Source organism: Betta splendens, chromosome 5, assembly GCF_900634795.4.
Source record: "Betta splendens chromosome 5, fBetSpl5.4, whole genome shotgun sequence".
Lineage (NCBI taxonomy): Eukaryota > Metazoa > Chordata > Actinopteri > Anabantiformes > Osphronemidae > Betta > Betta splendens.
In genome coordinates this window covers 14,408,109-14,430,113 of record NC_040885.2, presented here as the reverse complement: position 1 = coordinate 14,430,113, position 22,005 = coordinate 14,408,109, and the positions used below count along the sequence as shown (strand labels likewise).

The 22,005-nt window shown below is 41.8% G+C and overlaps 3 protein-coding genes across 13 annotated transcripts in view; 2 read left to right on the top strand and 1 right to left on the bottom strand.

Annotated features, from left to right (window-relative positions):
* Positions 1-4,204, bottom strand: part of LOC114855232 (R3H domain-containing protein 2) — a 34,648-nt gene extending 30,444 nt beyond the window's left edge. For 8 of the 10 annotated variants that reach the window (XM_055509013.1, XM_029150202.3, XM_029150209.3 and 5 more), the window contains exons 1-2: positions 3,920-4,203; positions 3,502-3,554 (exon numbers count right to left, since the gene is read on the bottom strand). The gene's annotated coding sequence lies outside the window, so the exon portion shown is untranslated. Of the gene's footprint in view, positions 1-3,501; positions 3,555-3,919 lie in introns of all 10 variants that reach the window. The other 2 variants (XM_029150205.3, XM_029150208.3) reach the window with 2 other exon arrangements.
* Positions 4,205-5,554: 1,350 nt separating this feature from the next.
* Positions 5,555-9,460, top strand: LOC114856287 (inhibin beta B chain). The gene is made up of 2 exons (XM_029152139.3): positions 5,555-6,277; positions 6,604-9,460. The coding sequence occupies exons 1-2, from the start codon at positions 5,935-5,937 to the stop codon at positions 7,383-7,385; spliced, it is 1,125 nt and encodes a 374-aa protein (XP_029007972.1). The 5' UTR covers positions 5,555-5,934; the 3' UTR covers positions 7,386-9,460.
* A 10,100-nt stretch (positions 9,461-19,560) lies between these two features.
* gli1 (GLI family zinc finger 1) overlaps positions 19,561-22,005 on the top strand; it is a 33,644-nt gene continuing 31,199 nt past the window's right edge. For both annotated transcript variants that reach the window (XM_029150980.3, XM_029150978.3), the window contains exon 1: positions 19,561-19,917. The gene's annotated coding sequence lies outside the window, so the exon portion shown is untranslated. The remainder of the gene's footprint in view (positions 19,918-22,005) is intronic.

Sequence of the window (22,005 nt, the reverse complement as noted above, 5' to 3'; positions counted from 1 at the left end):
CCTTATCTGTAGCTATTGTATTGAGCCAAACTGAATGAGCTTAAATAAGCCTCCGTGCTGCAATCAGCAGTTAAGGCATGCAGTGGAAAAGAAGTCAAACGTTCAAGAAAATGTTGGCATGGAGTGACACAAAGATGTTACAAATTACTATTAATAACTCCTGATGTACAGAAAAAGAGGAGTTGATGTCTGTAATATCATGGTTTTGGTCAGTAATCACCAAGTTAGTATGGAATTGGAATCAATCTCAATCATACAGTACAAGCTCTTACTGATCTAAGCAGATACGTTTAAGTCATTCAGATTTATGTCCTTCAACAAAATCTGTTCAAAACATTAAAAGGACTAACCATATGCAATGGAACATACCTTGACATTACCTGGGTAAGCTGGTTACCCTTTACATGAAGGTGACTATAAGTAGTTGTAAAACTCCAATTCTAGTCAAGTGAAGATTTACTTCAAGTTCATTGCACCATGAGTGATATTTTAAAACATTTTTCCTAAACCTTTTAAGCCTTAATTTCAATTATTGCCATTTAAAGCCCATGAAATCTACAGCCTGTTATCTCACAATATTACATTTTGAGTTTGAGTACATAACTATTGATACAGCGAAAATACAGTGTTTAACCTTGTCTAGTTCATGTCAGCCAAAATCATGTGGAAGACCGACGATTTGACAGCTGTCCGGGAGACTATTATCAACAGAGAGGCCATTGCTCAAAATGTCTGTTTGTGTGGAGAATGCTGTATCAAAGCACATTACTAAAAAGTTGACTGGAAAGGAAAAGTGTGGTCAGACAAGGTGCACAGGCAACAGGGATAACCTCAGCTTTAACAAGATTGTCAAGCAAAGCCAATATAAGAACTTGGAAAGGAGGAAAGTAAGGCTGTGGTCAGCACATTAAGCTCCACCACACAACGTCATCTGCTGGAAATTGACTAAAACACTTGCAATCCTAGTTTCAAGCCTCAACAATCGTACCTGCACTAAGGAGAAAAATAATTGGACCATTGCTTAATGAATCACAGGTTCATTCACAGCATTTCCCCATTTTATCCTTATTGCAATAGCAACAAACTGTTGGAACAAAGGTTTGCTTCAAGATGAGCACATGACTGGGATAAAGAGGATGGCATGCACTAATGCCACCTAATGCCTCAAGCCAAGTCCAACACCTTCTTTTGCATTTGGGCAGCCAGGTATTCTTGTTCAGAGGAGACAAGACAGTGAAGGGCACAGACAAAAAATGAAAAACAGGGAGGAGCTGTGCAATGATCAGTAGTCAGGGGTATCACAGATACCTGCTTGTAAACAAAATTACCTAACTGTAGTGTGTTTATTACTTACCTGATTATATCAATGCTTTGTCAGAATAAACCACATTTGACTTAATACATAAATACTATATTTGCGAATTCATGAAGCTGCATAAATAAAACCACTAACAACATTGACAACAGCATCCATCTTAACCTCTACTTAGATGATAAGATGCAGCAGTGAATTACCATGTCAAAAATTCTCCATTTTCATTCACCTGGAAAGAGCAGTGCCGAAGAGATTCAATCCAGCCTCAGATTTACATCCATGAAGTCATAACTAGTCATACCCCTTCTGTTGTTATCTAGAATTTTAATAATTAAAACACCAATAAGAAACAGAAAATGAAACACTAAAGAACGTCAAAAAATATCTGCCAATAATAATAAAAGGAACATGACAGGAAGATGGAACAGAAAGATGAATAAACAGAAGCAGGATCGGTTAGGAGAAGAGAGAGCTAGGAGCAGCAGCAACAGCACCACGCTTGGTGCTCTGGCAGAGATCTATAAATAGCTCCTGAAATCTCTCTAGAAAAAGACACTTCTGCAAACAGAGATTCAGAGACAGAAGCCGATATGGATACCTGGCTGACAATGTGCACAGATGAAAACATAAAAAACAAATATTCACTAGCTGGTTATTTTAGACATGTGAGTGAAAAACACAGCATTAAAGCAACTTTTTACATTAACTGTAGTGGCTTTGAGGTTTGGTTGTAAGATTTAAACAGATTAAGAAGCAACATTGCATGTTCTACTGCAGCTCATTATCGTGAATCCTGCAAACCAAAAAATTGTAAACGCGCCAAAGGAAACGGTTCACCAAGAATTACACTTTACCACCTAATTGTAATTAATTAGCCTAACAAATCGTTGACATTACACAGTTTGACACATACAGCAACAAAAAGACTGAAAATTACAGGGTGTTAGGAGAAAACATGTTGACAAGAGGCAGGATACTCCCATCTTTCTCATTGTTGGCCTTAGCAACAGCACACTGTTGATTCAGTGACTCACCTTCATCAGAACTTACTATGGCTAAGCCTTTCCTCAATGATACTGCCCGTACAACACTAGCTGGTTTTAGACAGAAGAAAGACGGATGCCCGGTGTACAAACACAGAAAGGAGCGGTATAAGATACAATGTATAGGTATGCACACACTTCACATCTGAAATACTTAATTTGCTCAGGAACATGCACGAACGGAACAATATCTTCCAAAAAACTGAACTTGTAATGTTTAAGACAGTTTCGAGATCAATGCAACTGTGTTGGCAGTGCCTTTCTGCCTGCCATTTGGCGGGAATACTGCATCACTCGATTTTTGCATGACTAGCCAATGCCAGCGGAAATTAATATTTATATTATCACACAAGCACGCTGTTGTCCAAGAGCAGATGTTTTAATCACAGCTTTGTCTGTGCTGCGAGCCAAACGTCTTTGACACAAAAGTTGTTCCATCCATTGTGTCAAATAGGAACACTACGGATTAAACAAAAAACAATGACTTTTTGGAAGGCTACATTTCTTATATGAATCCACTTCAACAGTTTGTGACTGTGAGCATAAACTATGGAGAGAAACCAACGATGGACTGAGATGTTTTATGTTGTACCAAAATGATCGAAGAACAGATATAGCTCACTGTCTGGACAATTTAGAAAACATTATGTAGTATGCGTTGTACTTCTATGTCAGTGTTCAATAAATACGAATTGGAAATGTACAAAAGGGCAGATTATCAAATCAGTTTACTTAGATGCCACTGACACAATCTGAGGCCCCAATGAATTCCTGCTAATTTGGCATTACAATTATATTCAGTGTTGTTTCTAACCATCAGTAGAAACAGGCACCAGGAGATATATAGATTGGTTACACCATGTCCCATCAGCTAAGAGGGGCTAGTAACTATACTACACAGAACGGCTACAAATATTTTGAATAATTTCATCACATGATTTTCTCGTTCACCGACCTCCCCAAACGTTTCCCAGCTAAGACCATATGGATGAAACGTTAACATGGTTTTCTCGAGTCAGCCATGGAGAACGCGGACTTTAAAGATGGTGCTTCACGTTACGCTACACATCTGACCAAAGACAATTTAAAGTCGATCAGCAGTGATCTTAGGTAAACTCGTGCCACCGTGCAGAGTCGACTCACCGTTTTGCTGCCCGTACGTCTCGAGTCCGTGTACAAAATCCTTCAAGTTGTGTCTGTGGATAATAGATGGCAGTGTGGTCAGAGTCGTGGCTACACAGTTGACTGAAAACGTTAGCTTCCCCACGCGCTAACAATAGCTAGCTCACGGCATTTGCTTGCTTTCTCGGGCGAGTATAATTAGCTACCTAAAGCACCTAGCCACCTAGCTAATGTTAGCCCGCTAGCTAGCCTTTTCACTTCAGTAAACGATAGGCACTTAACGTTACCGAAACCTAACGTAATTATTATAACTGAATCGCCAACAAAGTATCATATGTTTAAAGTACAGCAACAGTTGTTTTAAATATTTACCAACACTGTCACGTCTTAAAATAGGAGGCGCTAGCTGGCACGGTTAGTAGCCTTCCGAATGACTTACCAATGCTAATATAATGGTGCTGCTAGCTTGAGTTGGTTCGCTGCGACCCCGACTGTCAAAATAGCGCCGCGTGAGGAGAGAGCGGCATGAATGTTAACGCTAGCGAGCAGGAGCTAAGGAGCGAGGCAGTCGACTCTGTTACGCAAATACAGCTAAACAAGAACAAAACGCCAAATGGTAAAATCATATAAATTAAAGAAAAAAATAAACAAAACGCTATTCCCCCTTCTCGGCTCCGGCGTGTGTGTGTGTGTGTGTGTGTGCGCCAGCGTCACTGTCCCCCCCCTCAACGACAGTTTACGTCAGCAGCGTAGTTGTGAGGCGCATGGGGACGCTCAAGGTACAGAGAATCTGGTTTATGCTTCGACTGACAACTTAAAACTAAAAAATAACGTAAATGAACAACCTGATTATCTGAGTAACATTATGAACAGTCTAACACTGCGTTTATGGTGTTTTCTATTCAATACTGGAATTATATTTCCTTTGTATATGTTTAAAAACATATATAATGCACTATCAAATAGAAAATATATAGAATAAAATAGAAGAATTAGATAGAATTGTACCTATTAAGACAGAATTCACCAAAAACCAATTTAGGCCTGGATAATGATATGAGCACGATATTTTCTGATTTTATGATTATAACAAAGGAAAGAGTTGTATGCACTGTAGGCTTTAACACTCTGAAAGGGAACACTCTCCCAGATACTTTCTTTAATAAAAGTATAGATTGTTTAGGTCTGTGTGTGGCAGGTTTTTATCTAAAGCCTTTCGGATATGTTAATTTGCTCTTTTTTCCATTACTAGATGATCTGAGTCCTTACACCACGTTTACCCTCGTCAAACTCCTAACCTCTATCATATAACATTATAGGTTTTACCTGTCAACCCTCATTAGTAAATATGTTGATAACTATGTGCCCATAATGAAGTCGTCCTTTACGTACTTTTGTTAAAACGCGTATTCCCAACACCATGCGCCAATAAAAAAACTTGTTGTAGTTCCTAAAGTTGTCCACAAATCGGCAGGCAAGTACTTGTGTGCCATGGGAATGCATTGTGTCTTAATCCCCAAGTCAACAGCAAGGCTTAAAGGAAAAAAGAATAACTTCTGAGAAAACTACAATGAATTGTGGTGAATGTTTTCTGTGAAGTGGTGTGACTCTCTATGGCGTAAGCTTGTTTTATTAAACAAATTGTACGAGGGCAACAGAAAACAGACAAGGACTGAATAAGGACGGCACACCGATGAGCTGCACTCCTTGCCTTAAACACGTACAATAGTGCAATTAGGTCATGCCACTGTGCAGACAAAACAAAAAAACGCCTTTCAACCCCAAGCGCTGCAGCTTTCGACCTCACAGTCCGACCAGTTACTGCGCACTGTTTGAATCACGGTGCGATTGTTTGGTCACTGTGAGTCTTGCTTATTCGCTAACTGGGTTAAAGGGCACTGAATTTCAACTTTGATCGGTAAAAGTGGCAGGTCCCGTTCGGCCACTCTGGAGTGGGCAACGTGGCACAGAAAGTACCCGCTGTGATAAAAGATCTTAGCAAATACAGCCGATCATAAAGTGTGCGCGCCTGCTTCTTTTTGGCGTCTTTATCTTTGCACGGAGCGATAAGCTGCCGGGTCGGGTGTGCAAATGAAACAGGTGTCGGTGATTCTGTAATTCCTTTTATGATGATTGTGACTACTGGTTTGCGTCTGTGTCCATGCCGTGCGCGCGTGTGTCTGTTGTGAGAGCAGGACATTTGATTTGCCAGCAATTTACTCCGTGTCCCGATGCGCTCATTGGTGCATCTCTCCAACGTGTCACCTGTTTTGGTGGATTACCCCAGATATCTTCACCATCAGGACAGGGAAACACCACTCATTTCTCTCAGCTCCTGCCTCCACGGTGTCCAGCTGCCAACACAGGTCTCTGACAGTTTGGAAGCTTGCAAAGAACAACTCTACAAGCGAGATTTGAGACTCAACTATCAATTTATTGACTTGAAGACCGAGGATGACATCGCATTTCTCATTCACACTGTTTCTATTTTTGGCACCCTTGCTATTTAAGGGTCTCTGGGTCAGTGGCTCCCGGGGCTGCCCGTCCTGTGGCTTGCCGGCGATGGAGAAAGACGCAGAGCAGCGGTTGATGATAGAATTCGCCAAACAGCAACTTTTGGAGAAGCTGCATCTAAAAGAGAAACCAAATATAACTCACACCGTGCCCCGGGCTGCGCTCCTAACTGCGCTGCGCAAACTCCACGCGGGGCGCGTCAGACAGGATGGCACCCTTGAACTAGAAAACTCAATTCCTACCAAAGATCAAGGCTATGAAATAGTGAGCTTTGCTGATATGAGTAAGTCCTGCATCCACCGTTTCTATTATAACGCTTCTTATTCCCTGTGCTCGGCAATCAAAGACGTAGTTTTTGCGTAAAATGCGCACAAATTAGGTCGGAGTTCAAAGTATTTTGTTAGCGATTGTGTTAAGCTGTTCCACAAAATAAACGTGTGGTTCAACTAGAAATTTAATACGCAAAAAAGTTTTGAAGAAGTGTAAATTGCAGAGTGATTGTCACTTGTATTCTAGCGCTTTAATGTTTTTCTACCTCTCGCTGGTGTCACATATGTATAAAACGTCCTAAATACTAACCGTCGCTCTGTACCTGTCGTTGATCCGTAGATGAGACAGAGAGTGGTGATGGGGCCAGTCTCAGCCTTACCTTCCAGTTTCTGCAGGAGCGCGGCCGGAGCATCCAGGTCCTCCAGTCTTCGCTGTGGATCTACGCGCGCTCCTCGGGCGACCCTCGCCGGGACTCCCGCCTCGCTGCGAAGGTCTTCCTCTCCGCCGACCACGGTGCGTCCGGCCCCAATCGCACGCTGGTGATGGAAAAGATGCTGGAGGTCCGCGAGAGCAACTGGCACACCTTCCCCATCACCCGCACGCTGCAGGCCTTCCTGGACGGGGGTCAGCACCGGCTGCGGCTGGAGGTGAGCTGCGACGAGGACGGCAAGAACCTGTGCTCCCTGGACGGCTCCGCCGGCACCCCCCACCAGCCCTTCATGGTGGCCCAGGTGCGTCTCCGCGAGGACACCTCCAGGCACGCGGTCCGGAAGCGCTCGCTGCGTTGTGGCGACGAGGTCACCGTATGCTGCAAAAAAGACCTATACATCAAGTTCAAGGATATCCAGTGGGACGAGTGGATCATTGCACCCGAGGGCTACCACATGAACTACTGCATGGGCCAGTGCCCCCAGCACCTGTCCGGCTCCCCGGGGATCGCGTCCTCCTTCCACGCCACGGTCTTCAGTCAGCTGAAGATCAACGGCATCAACACGGCTGCATCCTCGTGCTGCATCCCCACGGAGCGTCGGCCGCTCTCCATGGTCTACTTCAACTCCCAGCACAGCATCGTCAAAACGGACGTCCCCGACATGATCGTGGAGTCCTGCGGATGCACATAGACACGCGTCACGCGTGGCGGTAGCTCGTAGTCACAACGAGACTTGTTGAGCCGTGTGCGTTTGGGCACGAACATTTGGGAAAAGTTTATCATTAAGATACAGTGTAAAGTTTTTACTTTGGTTTGCCCCCAAGTTAGACACATGCTGTAGAGGACACCGCTTTCTAGTTTACATATAAAAGGTGACTCTAGTGTCACAAGCTTTGGTTAAGCAATAAACTATTAGCCAGGTTGTATGATTGTAAAGAAAAATCTGACCCGAATTTCTTTAATCGCTTGGTTCATAACGGTAGAAAAAGAGTAGGAATGTGTGAAAACGTCCTCACAACTGATATTAATGTCAAATGTTTTATAGAGGTGATTTAAGGAATTGCTTATGTTATCAAATCAAACATAAAGCGATTATTACGACGCCTCCACTGAAATATGACATGTAAATAATATGTATTTTATTTATTTTTGGTTTCATAACTGTTGCTTCTTTTTAGGATGCAGTGAAATGTTTGTGTCGCCTCTTTTAAGTCTTCAAAACTCACCAACTATTTTTTCGTTTCATGTCATAGATAAAGTGTCCTGTCCACATATGCTATATCTTTTACATAACTGATGTGTCTTTATGGCAAATCTGCACCCCTGGGTGCTCCTACTGGGGTGAAGCGCTTTGAAACAACGATGAATCCTTGATTTAGAGCGTGCCTTCTTCTGTAACTCGTGATTACCAAGTGCAGCTTGAAGTTATGTTATATGAAGTCACTTTGGCTAAACGAAGGGAAAAATACCAAAAAGTTTCATTTTATCACTTGTCCCTTACTACGTCAGTATTTTTACCTGTGTTTACGACCTGTGACTCAATGCTCATGTGGACAACGTGTCATTTTATTATATTGTGGTGTTGTGATAAGAAAGACTCTGAATACATAAAGTCTGCCACGCGTTCTGTCTCACTGGAGCCATTGGTGCCCGCGAGTCGAAATATGTTTAATCAGCATCTCCACTGTATTATTTGCACAGGTCTGCTAATCAGTTGGGTAACGGTGGCTCTAACAGCACATGAACCCAGGGTCATTTCTCAGCAGCGTGAGCAAACATTTAGCTATTGCTTCAGTGTCAGTCAATGTGAAGGTCTGCGAGGCAGTTGGGTCAACGAGCATGTGCTGTCGCACGTTGGCATTTATGTTTCTCAAAGTCTAAAGTTTTCTGGGGGTGACGTAAAATTAGAAGCTTTCTAGCAACTGAACACATCTCTGGATTCCAAAAAGTTGGGCCTACGTGCTGTTCTGATGTACAGCGCTGAGTCAGACCCGGGAAAATGACCACGTCACTTGTATTTAAACATACTAGAAGAAAAGGTGTGGTGTTCGACTACCTTGCAAAGCAACATAGGATGAAAATAAAATAAAAATAGCATCACCAAAAACAGTGGTGATAGATTTTGGCAGGAGAGACCTAAACATTGACACAATTTATTGCCAGCGACATATGACAATGATATTCTATAGGAAGCAGCTGAAACATACACAATCTAAACTTTGTTAACGCTGTCCTGATGAACTGAATGGCTCAAGAACCCACAGAAACCACAGAACCGTACTACTATGACACAGAGAGAACCTTTTTCAGTGAACAACAAAATAGCCTAGAGATATGTGGCATAACTCTGCTGCACCACAATGATTGAATTGTATTAGTACCTAATACTGTTTTGATGCTTGAGTTTCTAGTTTGTTGTACTTTGTAAGCACTTCCTGTCTCAGGACTTAATGTGACGTTGAGGTGCCATCATATCTTACGCACTTTATCACCCTACTGTACGTTTAGAGCAGGTCCATTAGTTACTTAACTCAGGTGGGCACTACAGAAAGATGTAACTATGCCTAGAAAAATCAAATGTAATCAGCTTCTTATCTTAAGCGCTGGTTCAATGTGTGGTGTTGTATGTACAATGCATTTCTATAATAATTATTGGACAAGGAGCCAGGATTGATTTGTGTTCAAATAAGAAGTTGTGTCTTTAATATTTTCATAATATCATATTTTACGGACAATGGTTGAATATTTTTAATAAATGAGCTTTTGAATTAACCTGGTTATTTGGTTTTAATTTATTTATATACTATATATATATATATATATTTATATATTACATTGTCAGGGAATAAAAAGGATAATATCTTTTTGCAAAATAAGAGGCGATGCCAATATTGGCACGAAACAGAAGGCTTCATATGGGAAAACACAGTCAGCAAGTTTCCAATTTTAGCCAGCACGAGAAACAATGTGCCTGCCATGTAATGACACTGGTCTTTCTGTAAGGCAAAGGGTATGTTTGCTCATACAAACAGTAGAAGTGGCTTTATGGACTGTCTGTGTTTGGCGTGTAAACAGTTGTCACATTCTCTTGGCATGATGATCATTTTCACATTAGGCCTTTACATCTGGGAATAATCAAAATTTGATGAATTTTACAAAGACGAAACAAAAAAACAACAACAAAAAGATTCTCTTGTTGGTTTTCTGTTGTATCGCCACATGAGAATATGTCATTAAACACGGCATCGTGTTGCTGCCCCGTGGAGCTTTATACTTGGTTTTCAGACAAACGATCATGTTCATGGCAGTTAAAACAGACAAACATCCATAAGAAATAAACACATGTCTGTTTCATGTTTTTAAAACTGTGAAGGTTTTGTGGCTTTTCTGCTAACGTTAGAAACAGTAGGTCATAAGATAGATTCTTCCTGCCAAAAATTGCCAACTCCCCCTGTCCAACCAACAGCGGTTCTGATGTTACACCACCCAAATGGACTATAATCAGTGTCTGAGGGTGGCCTGGCACGACAAATATTTTTGAGATTATACAACTTAGTTATACATATTCTTGTCCAAGTTAACTTGGAACTGTGAGTTTCATCCATAACTACAGACCACGCTAAAAGATTTGATGTCTGATGTGGAATAACCACACCAGACATCAAATATGCAGAGTAAATAACAACGAGAAATACCCAAAGAGCTTGAACTCAATTACTTATTCCAATTTACACCTTATTCTGTTCACACTGATCCAGAACATGTCAGGAAAAACTATTTGCAGCATATTAGATACACACATATACCAGTGAATAACCAGCAAAGTGAAAACAATGTAATGGTAAATCTAAACTAGTGCATGAAATGATTAGCAGTTATCAAAGAACACGTGAGGGAACATAACAACCTACATCTGTGGTTAAGTGAAGGGAATCACCCAATCTGGGTGCTAGGATTCACTCAAACACATTTGAATGGCACAATCCTTAACGTGTGGCCACCAATTACAGAATACGTGGCAGCGTCACACAGCTTTTGTTTAGCTGCTTATTAAGCTTTTCTGTCTGTGGCTCGTTCAACACATTTGGTGGCACCAAAACCCTGAACCTCCTTCCTTTCAAGCTGAAGTGAAAGTGAATTTAGTTGATTTAGGTGAATTGATCTGGAGATCATGATCATCATATACCGGTGTTTTATTGTTTTGAATACAACATTTGCGTCCATTCGCAGGGGGCCCATCTCTAACTGTGCTAAACATGCCCATTCGTTTGTATCAGGTGAAGAGCATGCACGTGTGCTGGTATTAACTCACGATCATGAGGGCAGATTGCTGTGCTACACAGGTGAGAGTACATTCCCTCAACCCGGAAGACTCTGCCTTGGAGCCGCGGATGGAAAGCAGTAAACTGACCTACTCTGGGAAAAATAAGAGCCTACTGACTCACTGATATACTGACACACTGACCCACAGACCTACTGTTTGCTGGGTGCCACTAAGACCCTAATCCTGCACTGTACTCGCAATCCCACAAATCCCCCGGGGAGGGTTAAGATGTCAGTCAGACTCGTCTCCTCCAGAGTCATGACGGGACAACCTGTTCTCAAACTCTCTCCTGTGGCCAAGCCGCCTCTCACTCTGTGGGTTTATGTTAGTGCACGACCTACACGCAATAACCATCATTCACACACACACACACACACACACACACACATACAAACAAATTGTTCTGTGACATCAGTAGCTTTATAGGGTTTGTAATAATGATTTATTCGACATGTGAAAGTGAGTCAGGTTTAGCTTGGACCGAATTACCAGGTCAACTGTTTCATTTAAATGTTAAAATAATGGCTTATATTCACCTGTATATAGCTAAATTTAAATTCAACATTGAATATATATTTATTTATAACATTTACAACAAAATACACGTAATGGGCAGAAAACCAAACCCTTGTTTTATCTTAACAACCACTTCAAAAGGCCCAGATCTGTAACGTTGTGTGCGTTCTTACGTCAATGCACACTACACTTCAGATGACGCTAAATCCACAGGATGATCCCATTACGACAGACCCAGTTACCTGTTATATCTCTGTGTGTTACATCAGAAGAGCCTCATTACAGAACCACAGCCCAAGTCCCAACCGTGAACTCAGGTGGAAAATGACTGAAAACTTTCCAAATAATTGAACTGAAAAAAGGGCTACACTTCAGGTTGTCACATTTGAACTTCAGTCTCAAGTCAAATCATTCACACTCAGAACTACAGCTTAGGTATAGATATCAATCTAAAAGATTATTCCGTGTAACTTTTCAACCTTTGTAGAATATTTAAATAACTGTGTAGTGAACTTCATTGTAGAACATACTCCCATGGTTTCATCTGTTCATATGTCTAAAATGTGGACTTTGGATGTTTTTGTCCCACCTTTCGGTGATATATTTGTCAGCGTCTTTGTTGCTCACTAGCCGTAAACGGGCTAGGTTGCTACTTCCTGCCAGAATGGATATTTGAATTTTATTATGTTGTGCAACATAATAGCTTCAGTTGTACTTGACTTCTCGTATGATTGTCTGCCGCTTGGTGGCGCAATTTGAGTAATAAAACCAAGGATTACTCGTTTAGTATTACTACAAAAAATCCAATTAAATCGAATCCTGCTTTGCTGTAATCGTGTTATTTACTCTGTCACGTTCGGCCTTCAAGAACTTTAACATCTAAGAGCACACTAAATATTTGGGTAGAGGGGCTGAGGGGCTTCAAAGACCAAAAACTTTATTTTGCAAGAATCTAATATAAAGAAAAGGAGGCCTACATCACTAGAATTCCAGATGTATGAACACACTTTATCTGGAGAAACACTTTCCTACAGGAGTCATAAACAGCAAAATTCTACCATGGCAGCCAGAAAAAGGAAAAGGTGTAAATATGGTGATAGAAGGCAGCTGTTAAGGCAGGTTACACCTCAGGCAGCAGAGGGTGCTACACATATTATATGGAGGCGTGTTTCACTGATAACTGCTGTAGGGAAGCTGATGAAAACTCCCACAAATATGGAAGTGAAGTTATATATCTATATCGATATAGATATATACATAAAGTTTATATATATAAATGTGATAAAGTAGTTCTAGTGTAGGTGTCTAAAGAAGACAGATACACCACCTGAAGACACACTTCTAGGAGAATACTGCAAGCTTTCCAACAAGTACGGTATGCTTCCATGCTACTAGACAAGTTGCACCTGGTACTTGGCTATTTAGACGTGTAGATCTTAAACATTTTAATGACACAATAACATACCTTGTTTGAGTGCTCTTTTAGAATCTCCACCGAATTCAGAATTACCATATCTTCTGAATTGGTACCATGTTAGAAGCTGAGGACCAGACGAATTAGTTGTAGAATAGCATCTGAATCTTCGGCTAAGATTCTCCTCGTGTAGATCACGGGACTGCAACTGTCAAGACAGGGAGGACATGGGCAAATGTATTTAACACGCACATTAGGTATTCTCTTGAAAGAACACATTAAAAATGGATTGGTCCAGTCATAATTTTAAGATGTGTCTATATCATCCCAGAGCACTGGAACGATCATACAGTCCTCTGTTTTGGGGTAATAACTTTGACTTAAACCTAGTAAAGAAATTGTTAAAGGAAATTATTTCACAGTATTTGCTTTGTAGAACAGCAAAGTGCAACAGAAGTGAACAGCATACTTGAATTAGCAACTAGCTGTTAGCTTCTTGTCTTTGAAATTCCCACATTTCAGGGCAAACAAAGGTCTCTTGCCCCACACAGTAAAAGTTCTCTTATGTTGATGTTTGCACCTTACCTGCCTCTTTTTCTGTGAATAAATAATTGCAACCTCCTTTAACCACATGGAAGGGAAGATCCTTCTGATATCAAATATATTTTACTGAACTCATGAACTCTGAAACATATTAATAAAAGTCTTTACAAGATTATTTGAGCCTGGTTCCAAGCAGAAAAACAATTGACGTTTGGCAACACTGATCAGAGAAAGTACTGAAGTTTATTGGATTTTTTCAGATAATTAAACCCGTGAACACTAATAAAAACTTTGCTTCAGAGCAATTCAGTAGCCCATTACGTTGCCCAGTCATTTCTTTCTGGCAGTATCGTGGGCGTGTTGCACTTCGCTGAGATATTTGACCTCCACGCCTCTGCTGGTATGCTGGTCTCTGGACTTTGTGTTATATAACTGAGATCTTTAAGTTGTCATAAAGAAAATAGACATGCATGTAAACTCACCAGAGATAATTAAAAAAGTTTTAGTGATGACCCCGTGAGGAAACCTGACAAATATTTGTAGTCTGCAGGACCTCTAATTTAGATGAAAGATGCTGTTGTTTTTGTAAGACCTGCTTACAAGTAAGATGTCCTTGAGGCCGAAAACTGTGGCTCAAGACTAAAGGTGCAGAAGCTCACTACAATGCTGCTTTTACATTTTTAGGAAGGTCCTTAGTATGTAACTTGCAATATCAAGTTCTTGGTTCAACCTCTAGATTCACACATGAGAACAGGTTTTGGAATCTTTGCCTGCAATTAAATGCTGCCAAGATGCAGTTCCACACTGCAGATGGTCGTTGGAACTGAATGGGTGTAAGAAATAATATCTGACAACTGCTATATTAATAGACTGGATAGTTCTAGTGTAGGTGTCTAAAGAAGACAGATACACCACCTGAAGACACACTTCTAGGAGAATACTGCAAGCTTTCCAAGAATAGGGTATGCTTCCATGCTTCTAGATAAGTTGCACCCGGTACTTTACTATTTAGACGTGTAGATCTTAAACAGTTTTAATGACACAATAACATACCTTGTCTGAGTGCTCTTCTAGGATCTCCAACAAATTCAGAATCATCATCTATTCTGGAATACTGGTACCATGTTAGAACCAGTCCAGAGAAATGAGTTGAAGAAGATCCGATCATCCCCTAAGATTCTCCTCGTGTAGATCACGGGACTGCAACTGTCTAGACATGGAGGACATGGGGAAATGTAGTTAACATGCACATCAAGTATACTTACTGTATTAAGGAACACAATAAAAATGGATTGATCCAATAATTGCTTTGAGATGTGTCCGAATCATCCCAAGTTGTTTTACAGTTTGTGCTTTGTGGAACAGCGAAAAAGTGAGCTGCATGCTTGAATGCAACAGAATTGAGCAGCATGTGTGAATTAGCAACTAGCTGTTAGCCTCTTGTCTTTGGAAGTCCCACGTTTCAGGTCAAACAAACGTCTCTTGTACTTGTACAAGCCCCGTGCAGTAAAAGTTATCTCTGATTGATGTTTGCACATTACCTGCCTGTTTTATGTCAGTGAACACAATTTGCATTAGATTTACTTACATCACATTATGTTTGGCACAATTGCAAATGTTAATGTGTCGTTATGAACCAACATCACAAATATTACAAAAATGTGCTTTACCCATGTTGTGACTACATGGAAAAACAAGATGTGAGCTGTAAACAGCATCTAGGAATGACTGGCAACCTGTCCAGGGTGAACCCCACCTTTCATTTAATAGCAGGTATGCGCCAGCGCCAGTGAAACCTTTAACAGAACAGAAGGTTGTTTTAGGTCATAGGTGGAAGCTGATGCTGCACACACATCTAACTCGTTCTTAAGAGAAAACTTCACTGATTTTCAATAGTGGTTGACCAAAACGATCTCGGGTAGTGTTTAAAAATGAAGGAACACTCAGATTCCTGCATATTTTTTATGCAGAGAAATTATAATTTAAAGTATTAGTTGCAGTCTGTGAGCCCGAGCCAAAAAGGCCTCTGGTCTGTTTCAGAGGCGTTTTGCAGCGGAATAAATGATAATTTCTCTGCATAAAAAATTTGGAGGAACCAGAATGTCCCTTCATTCTTATATACTACCAGAGATCGTTTTGGTCAACCCCCTTTGAAAATCGATGATGTTTTTCTTTAACATTCATTGGAGTTGTGACCTAATGAGTCCTTGCCCTCCTTTTGACTCTGCTTTGGTCTCCACCAGCTCTAGAGCAAAACATCCTTCAGCTAAGAACTGTTTTCTGGGGCTTTGCACAAAGTCTTCATTCATTCTTTGTGGGTGGCTACAAGAGACACTTTTACATTTATGATATTTTTTCTGGACGCTGTACAAAATTAAAGGATGCAAAAATGCAATAATCAGAAAAAACATAAAATACTTCCACTACAGGTAAAACCTAAAACATTGGGACACTTATGATAAAAACTGCAGTATAGGCTTTGTGCATTTAGCCTGTTTTTGTCACTAGATTTGACCAGTGGGGCGTGAGAACGCATTTTTGGTATTGCCTTCAGAGGGAGCCAGATTTTTCTACTTTGTATAAACAGTAAAGCGACTGTGAAGCTCTGACTGGTGAGAAGATGAAAAACATATATAAAACAAACAAATCCAAATAGGTCGACACTCTCTGAGATCTGTTCTTAAGGAGGCAATTAGATACAAGTTGTGAGGCTGTGAGGAAGTGTTTTAATAAAGAAAGGGGCTACTGGCTTTAAATAGTTCATGATCCAGCAGGAGCTTGCATCAGTGCAGCTCAGGGAATTAATGTCAGAGTCCTTGTTGTTCCACCTTAACCCTCATTTAGGTCTTACCACACACTATTTCCTGTGTGGACCTAATTCTGTCAAGGCCGACTAAACACAGACAGTCAGGTATGTCCGTTTCCAATGTTACCTGTATATACTGTATGAGAGTAGGTTATAACAGATTCAATCATTACCTTCTTAGATCTATTGTCACATAAATGTGTTGTTTATTCAGTCTTACCTAATTACTTATACTGACGCAAAGTAGGAGCAGGAGAACATCCTTGAGTTATTAACATGAAAAATGAAAGTTAAGCCATTAAAGCAAAGTTTGTGATGCTGTCTGTACAGTAAAAGTTGACTAAGGTTGGAAAACACATGGTAAAAATGATCATATACCTTGAGCCAGATATAACATCTACTAAAATGTAATAATGAACAAATGTAATGCATGTTGATGAACTAGGCCTGAGCTTGAAAAACACACACTGTATCACTATGTTGTACATTGTCATCACTAAATGATAAATTGACTGTATTGGATAATGTCATACAAGGACAATGATATTACAGATTATAATTATAATTAGGAATATTAAGGCTTAGCATGTGTGTTTATGTTGTGGTGGACAGCCCTCTAATGGTGCGAGCTGTATTTTTTGACTTGTCCTGTTCTCAGGCTTGTATGATGCTGCCCTCTGGTGCCTGTGACCCAAAAGAACTGTCTGAATTTTGTTTTTCGTTACTAACTAGCTACACAATCCTGAAGTATGACACCAGGACACATCTAAACGCTACACAGCCACACTCACTGCATTAATACAATATTGTGATATAAATGCAATCTCTCGCCAAATATAAGATTTTACTGGAACGTTTTTTTTTCATTTTTGCTGATATCTAAAGTGCAAATAGTTCAAATTTGCATTAAGTGACTCTAAGAATAAAAAATGACGAAGGTAAATTTCAAAGCGTCCTGACTCAGCATCTTGTAAAAATAGTCCTCCAGTCTGCTCTGCATAATCCATTCAAAACATTACTGTGGATTACAGTGACTGAAGACCAGCCAACAAGTAGTACTACTATCAGATAATACTGTGAAGCAAACACGCCCGTAGAAAGTCTACCTGGCTCATCGCTCCACTTTTATTCACCACCAGCTTTTACTGAAGTAAATAAACATCAACGCCTCCACAAGTGGAGATGAGGGAGGGACTCAATATACAAAGAAACATGATGAAGTGAGAAGAGTTTTACTCTTCTCACTTCATCATGTATCTTGATGACTAAGTTCGCTGTTTATATCTATTACAATAAATAAATGTTTTGGTGAGAGTAAACTGTGAGAGTGTGTTTGGAAACAAGTAATTCACAAGTATAGTTTCTAATTTCAAATTTTTATTTAGAATAAAAATACATCTGTTACACATCTACTGTTCTATTATCTTGCGCCTTAAACAGGTTAAAATATATTTTATGAAATATTTTTAAGTAAATAAATGCACAGCATGATAAAGTAGTTGAAGTACTTTTATGCAGTATGGGATGTACTGCATACAAATGCTTTTTTTATGCAGTACGGGATGTACTGCATAAAAAAAGCATGCAAGTATTTTATTTAAAAACTTTCATTACATGTTATTTCCCCTGATAACATAGAAATATCTGTGAAACTCTTACCTACACACGCACCCATGAGCCTCCGAAGCTGTAACGCGTTCACGCAGACCCGGTCTCCGCTGTGTGTCTCTCCCGTGTCTTCTCTTCGGTGGAACCTCGCGCAGGCACAGAGCAGCTTTATATGTGGTTCCTGCAGAGATGGAGCTGTCTCAGCCTGGGACCCTGGACCAATGAGAAGAAAACATTTGTAAAGACCATCTGCAATGGAAATTCTAATCCTATAAAAGATCTGGTGGATTTTACTGCACGAGGGAATGGCGTCCAGCTGCCCCGAGTGCCAGTGACAGATGCTTTCTCTCCTTCTCACTTGGCTAAAGTTCACCTTCCTTTAGATCCTCCAGTGGCCTTAAATAATCTAAAGCTGGATGGTCAATTATCCTCCACCCACATGACACTTGCTTTTAACTTTCAATAGGATAAATATACACTTTCAGATGATCACGTTCTGGCCCCCTTTGTAAACTTCTTCTATGGATATTCATCTGGGAATGCACATCTCAGAAATGATTATCAGTGTTTTTTACTCATTAGGAAAAGAAAATGAGTGTGTGACAACACGGCAGTTTAATATGATCATAATCTGTAACTGTCATTTTAATGATGCAGAGATTAATTTTATTTACATGTATTTACCAGTGCATTGTGCATATTTTGGATTAATAAAATGTGAGAAAACATAATTCATAGAAATACCAAAATACCTGCACGAACCAGTGAGACATGAAACTGTCTCTACTTGCACTCACTGGACTTGTCGCTTAACCTCTGTAATCCGTCCTCATTGATAATCTAGCGTTGATCCTGTGTTGGATTATCTGCACAGTCAAAGCATATGGCTCCAGCATCTGTGGGCCGATTTCCATTCAGAAACTCCCAGCTTGGCCGCCGCGGCTGAAGCTATACTGGGACTAAAACCCACGACTCTCATTGACAAAAATCTGATTTGACCACTGTCCGTATGCTCTCAATGGACCCGTGCTTCGGTTCGGGCCACCAGCTGGTCACATTCAGTGCATTGCATCTTGAAATAATTTGTAGTTCTTTCTATCAAGTGGTACAAATACAAATAAACAATGGAGGGATGTTGTTTTAGGATTAGGAGGAGACTTTGAGAACGGCCTCCCCCGTTGATCTTCCCTCGCGCTCCTCGTCCTCTGGTGTCGTTCACGCGGGCCCCGATCCCGAGCTGCACGCGGAACTCCGCTCCGGGTTTTGCGGTGCGTTCTCCTGGCACGGAGCGGTGGTCTGCAGCATCCCCAGACGGACCCAGCCACACACGCTGTCCGGGTAGAGGCTCTGAAGTTACACTATTAAAGTAAACCAAAACGCTCAGAGATGGATTAACCCAATTACGTGATAGGAACGCACTTTATATAGACACAACCATGTCCGCACAAGCATTTGATAAACATACGCATGCTGTACTGTCTTTTTATAACCGCATGTGCGCGTGTTTAAAGCCCATTCACTTAGAAATAAACTGGAAATCTATCCGTTCTGGGGAACGCGTGCTGACTTTGAGGGGGAAAAAGTGAAGCAGCGTGGTCGTTTTTTAAGAAAAACAAAAAGTGAACTTCCTGTTTCGGGGTGGTCCACAGACTGTGGAGAAAGGGAGGGAGGAGGGAGGAGGAGAAGGGGTGCGCATTCCCGCATTGCCTGCGCAGCCAACTCCAGGGCTGTGTGCGGGACTCCGTAGCCGAACATGGGGTTCAGCCGCGTCGCCGTTCGCGTGAAGTTGCTCTGAGGAGAAAGCGCGCGTGGAGCAGGGATAAAGCCTCGACTTCTGCGACGAACTCGACCATCTCCATCGGAGCGCGCGTGCCCGAAAGCGGGGGGAGAAAGCGAGCGGGGCTTTGGTGGAAAAGTCCGACTTTCGCCGCCGCGGACCCGCCGAGCTCTTCCAAGGACGGTGGGAAGCGAGGCGCAAAGTTTCATGCTGAATATTCCTGCGTTAACCTGAGGTGAGCACTGCTTTTAAACAACATGATGACGATGCACGTTTATTCACGTTTGGAACGTGTGCCTTGTTGTCTTATTATTTACTCTGTATGAATTACTTTAGTAGTATTCGAAGTACTTGCTGAAGTTAAAAAAAAAGTAAACGTGTTAACGTAAGAGTTTTCCGGCTGTGTTTCTTCGGGTGGTGGCGCGTGACTTTCGCATTTGGAGGTTTACATTAATTAGAGTAGTCCCCATTTCCTGCACCGTCTGAATCCCAGTCACCGAGTTGCTGAATGTGAGATGATGCCGCTGTGATGCACCAGTTTGTGGAGGCTCGTTTTGGTTCTGGCTCTATGGAGACGGGCTTTTTCCGGGCTTTGCTCCGTTTTTCGCCTTCGTGCCTCCTTGTCTCAGCAGTGTGACTGCCAGCACCGTTTGAAATCATCTGGCTCAGATGAGGCTGGCTGGGCCACCCGAGAACAGCTGTTTCTTGTAACCTGACATGCTTGGGGTGCCAATATCTTTTCCAAATGGGGGTTTCTGTCAGGACACCCACAAGACAACAGCATGTGTAAACACTGTGTGAGGTTCGGGATCCTGAAAGCTCCCATAAACGTCTCGTGAACTGACTAGTCAACGCTCCAGTAGCTTTTGAGCTTCTTGAAATGTGCTGGGTTTGTTTGGTTTTGAATGAAAATACTCCACTCTTTTGTATCCTGCAGTCGAGCACCCTGAAAAATATAAAAATAATATTGAAGCTAATAATCCCCATAGGAGGTGACTGAGGTGTAGCTGGGATGTGGGAGGATTAGGCCTCGGCGCTTCATGTAGTGGACCTAAATTGAAAAGAGTCAACACTGGACTCAATAGAAGAGCTAAACACTTATTTATTACAAAGTGACAGAGAGAAGTGTTAAGCACACAAACTCCCATCCTCCCTGAACAGTATGTACACAGTCACACACTCACACTCAGAGAGAGAGAGTGTATTTGTGAGTCACAAAAGCAGATCTGCTGGTATCTGTTCCAATAAAATGGTGCACGAATGGCATTGTTCTTTGGCTGCGTGTGTTAAGAGCTACATTTTGTGGAGTTAAAATAGTGTGAAAAATCTTCAGTTGATTTGTTTATTTGTACTAAAGCAAAAAAAAATCCATGTAGCTGTATTCAGCTTGTTTGAATATAATCCATTACGCAGAGGCTCTGGGTTCTTCTCAAGGTTGTGACGAGGGAGAATTTCCAGAGACTAAAGTGCACTTGTCCTTTGGCCACACGTGAAAAGCTCCGCAGGGGAGCTTCCTCACCCTCCTGGTCTTTATCAAGTGTGTTAAGGCCAAAAGGCTCCTTAATGGGGATGTTCTTAAACAAATAGAGCATACAGGAAGCAACCGTGCTGCTATAGGTGGTCACAGGGGAGGACGGACCTGGTTTATCACAGCCCTATCAGCGCAGTGATAAGTCTGAATACAGTCACCTCACTGCGACGGAGGTTTTACTTCGAGCAATGGCCGCTGTCCACCAAGAGCAGATTCTGCAAATGAAACATCCCCAAGTTGACTCCTCTGACGGCTCCTGCACGGAATTTGGTGGCTCGTTTCATTTCAGTGTTGGATCGCGTGACACGCGCGTGCCCAGAGTCAGGCAGCAACAAGTGGTGGGTTTCTGTCCAGATTCCATTTTGGTCCGCTCGGCAAGAAGCATGTGTCACGTGATGCCTTGCAGTGCCCCCCACCCCAACACCCTCGTCCCACCTACCAGAAAGCGGGAGAGAGGGGCGGAGGGGGGGGGGGGGGGGGGGGGGTGTAGGGGGGGGAGAAAGACCACCCTCACTGGGATCGCAGCCCCTCAATCAGACCCTTTCACACCCTGTGAACCTGAAACAATCAGGGTTTAATAGCAGCTGTCTGTCTGTGGCGGCCCTGGCTCAAACCGCGGCTAGGCCTGGGCCGAGGCCCGGGGATGCACTAAAGGACACATGAGCAAAGACACGCACGCAAACACGCATGCCTCTCTTCCGTCTTCATCCCCCCGCGACCCTCTTTATCTTCTGCTTCGCCTCTGTACATCAAGGCTCCTGAAATGTCAGGGTCTGGTATTCCGAGGTTATT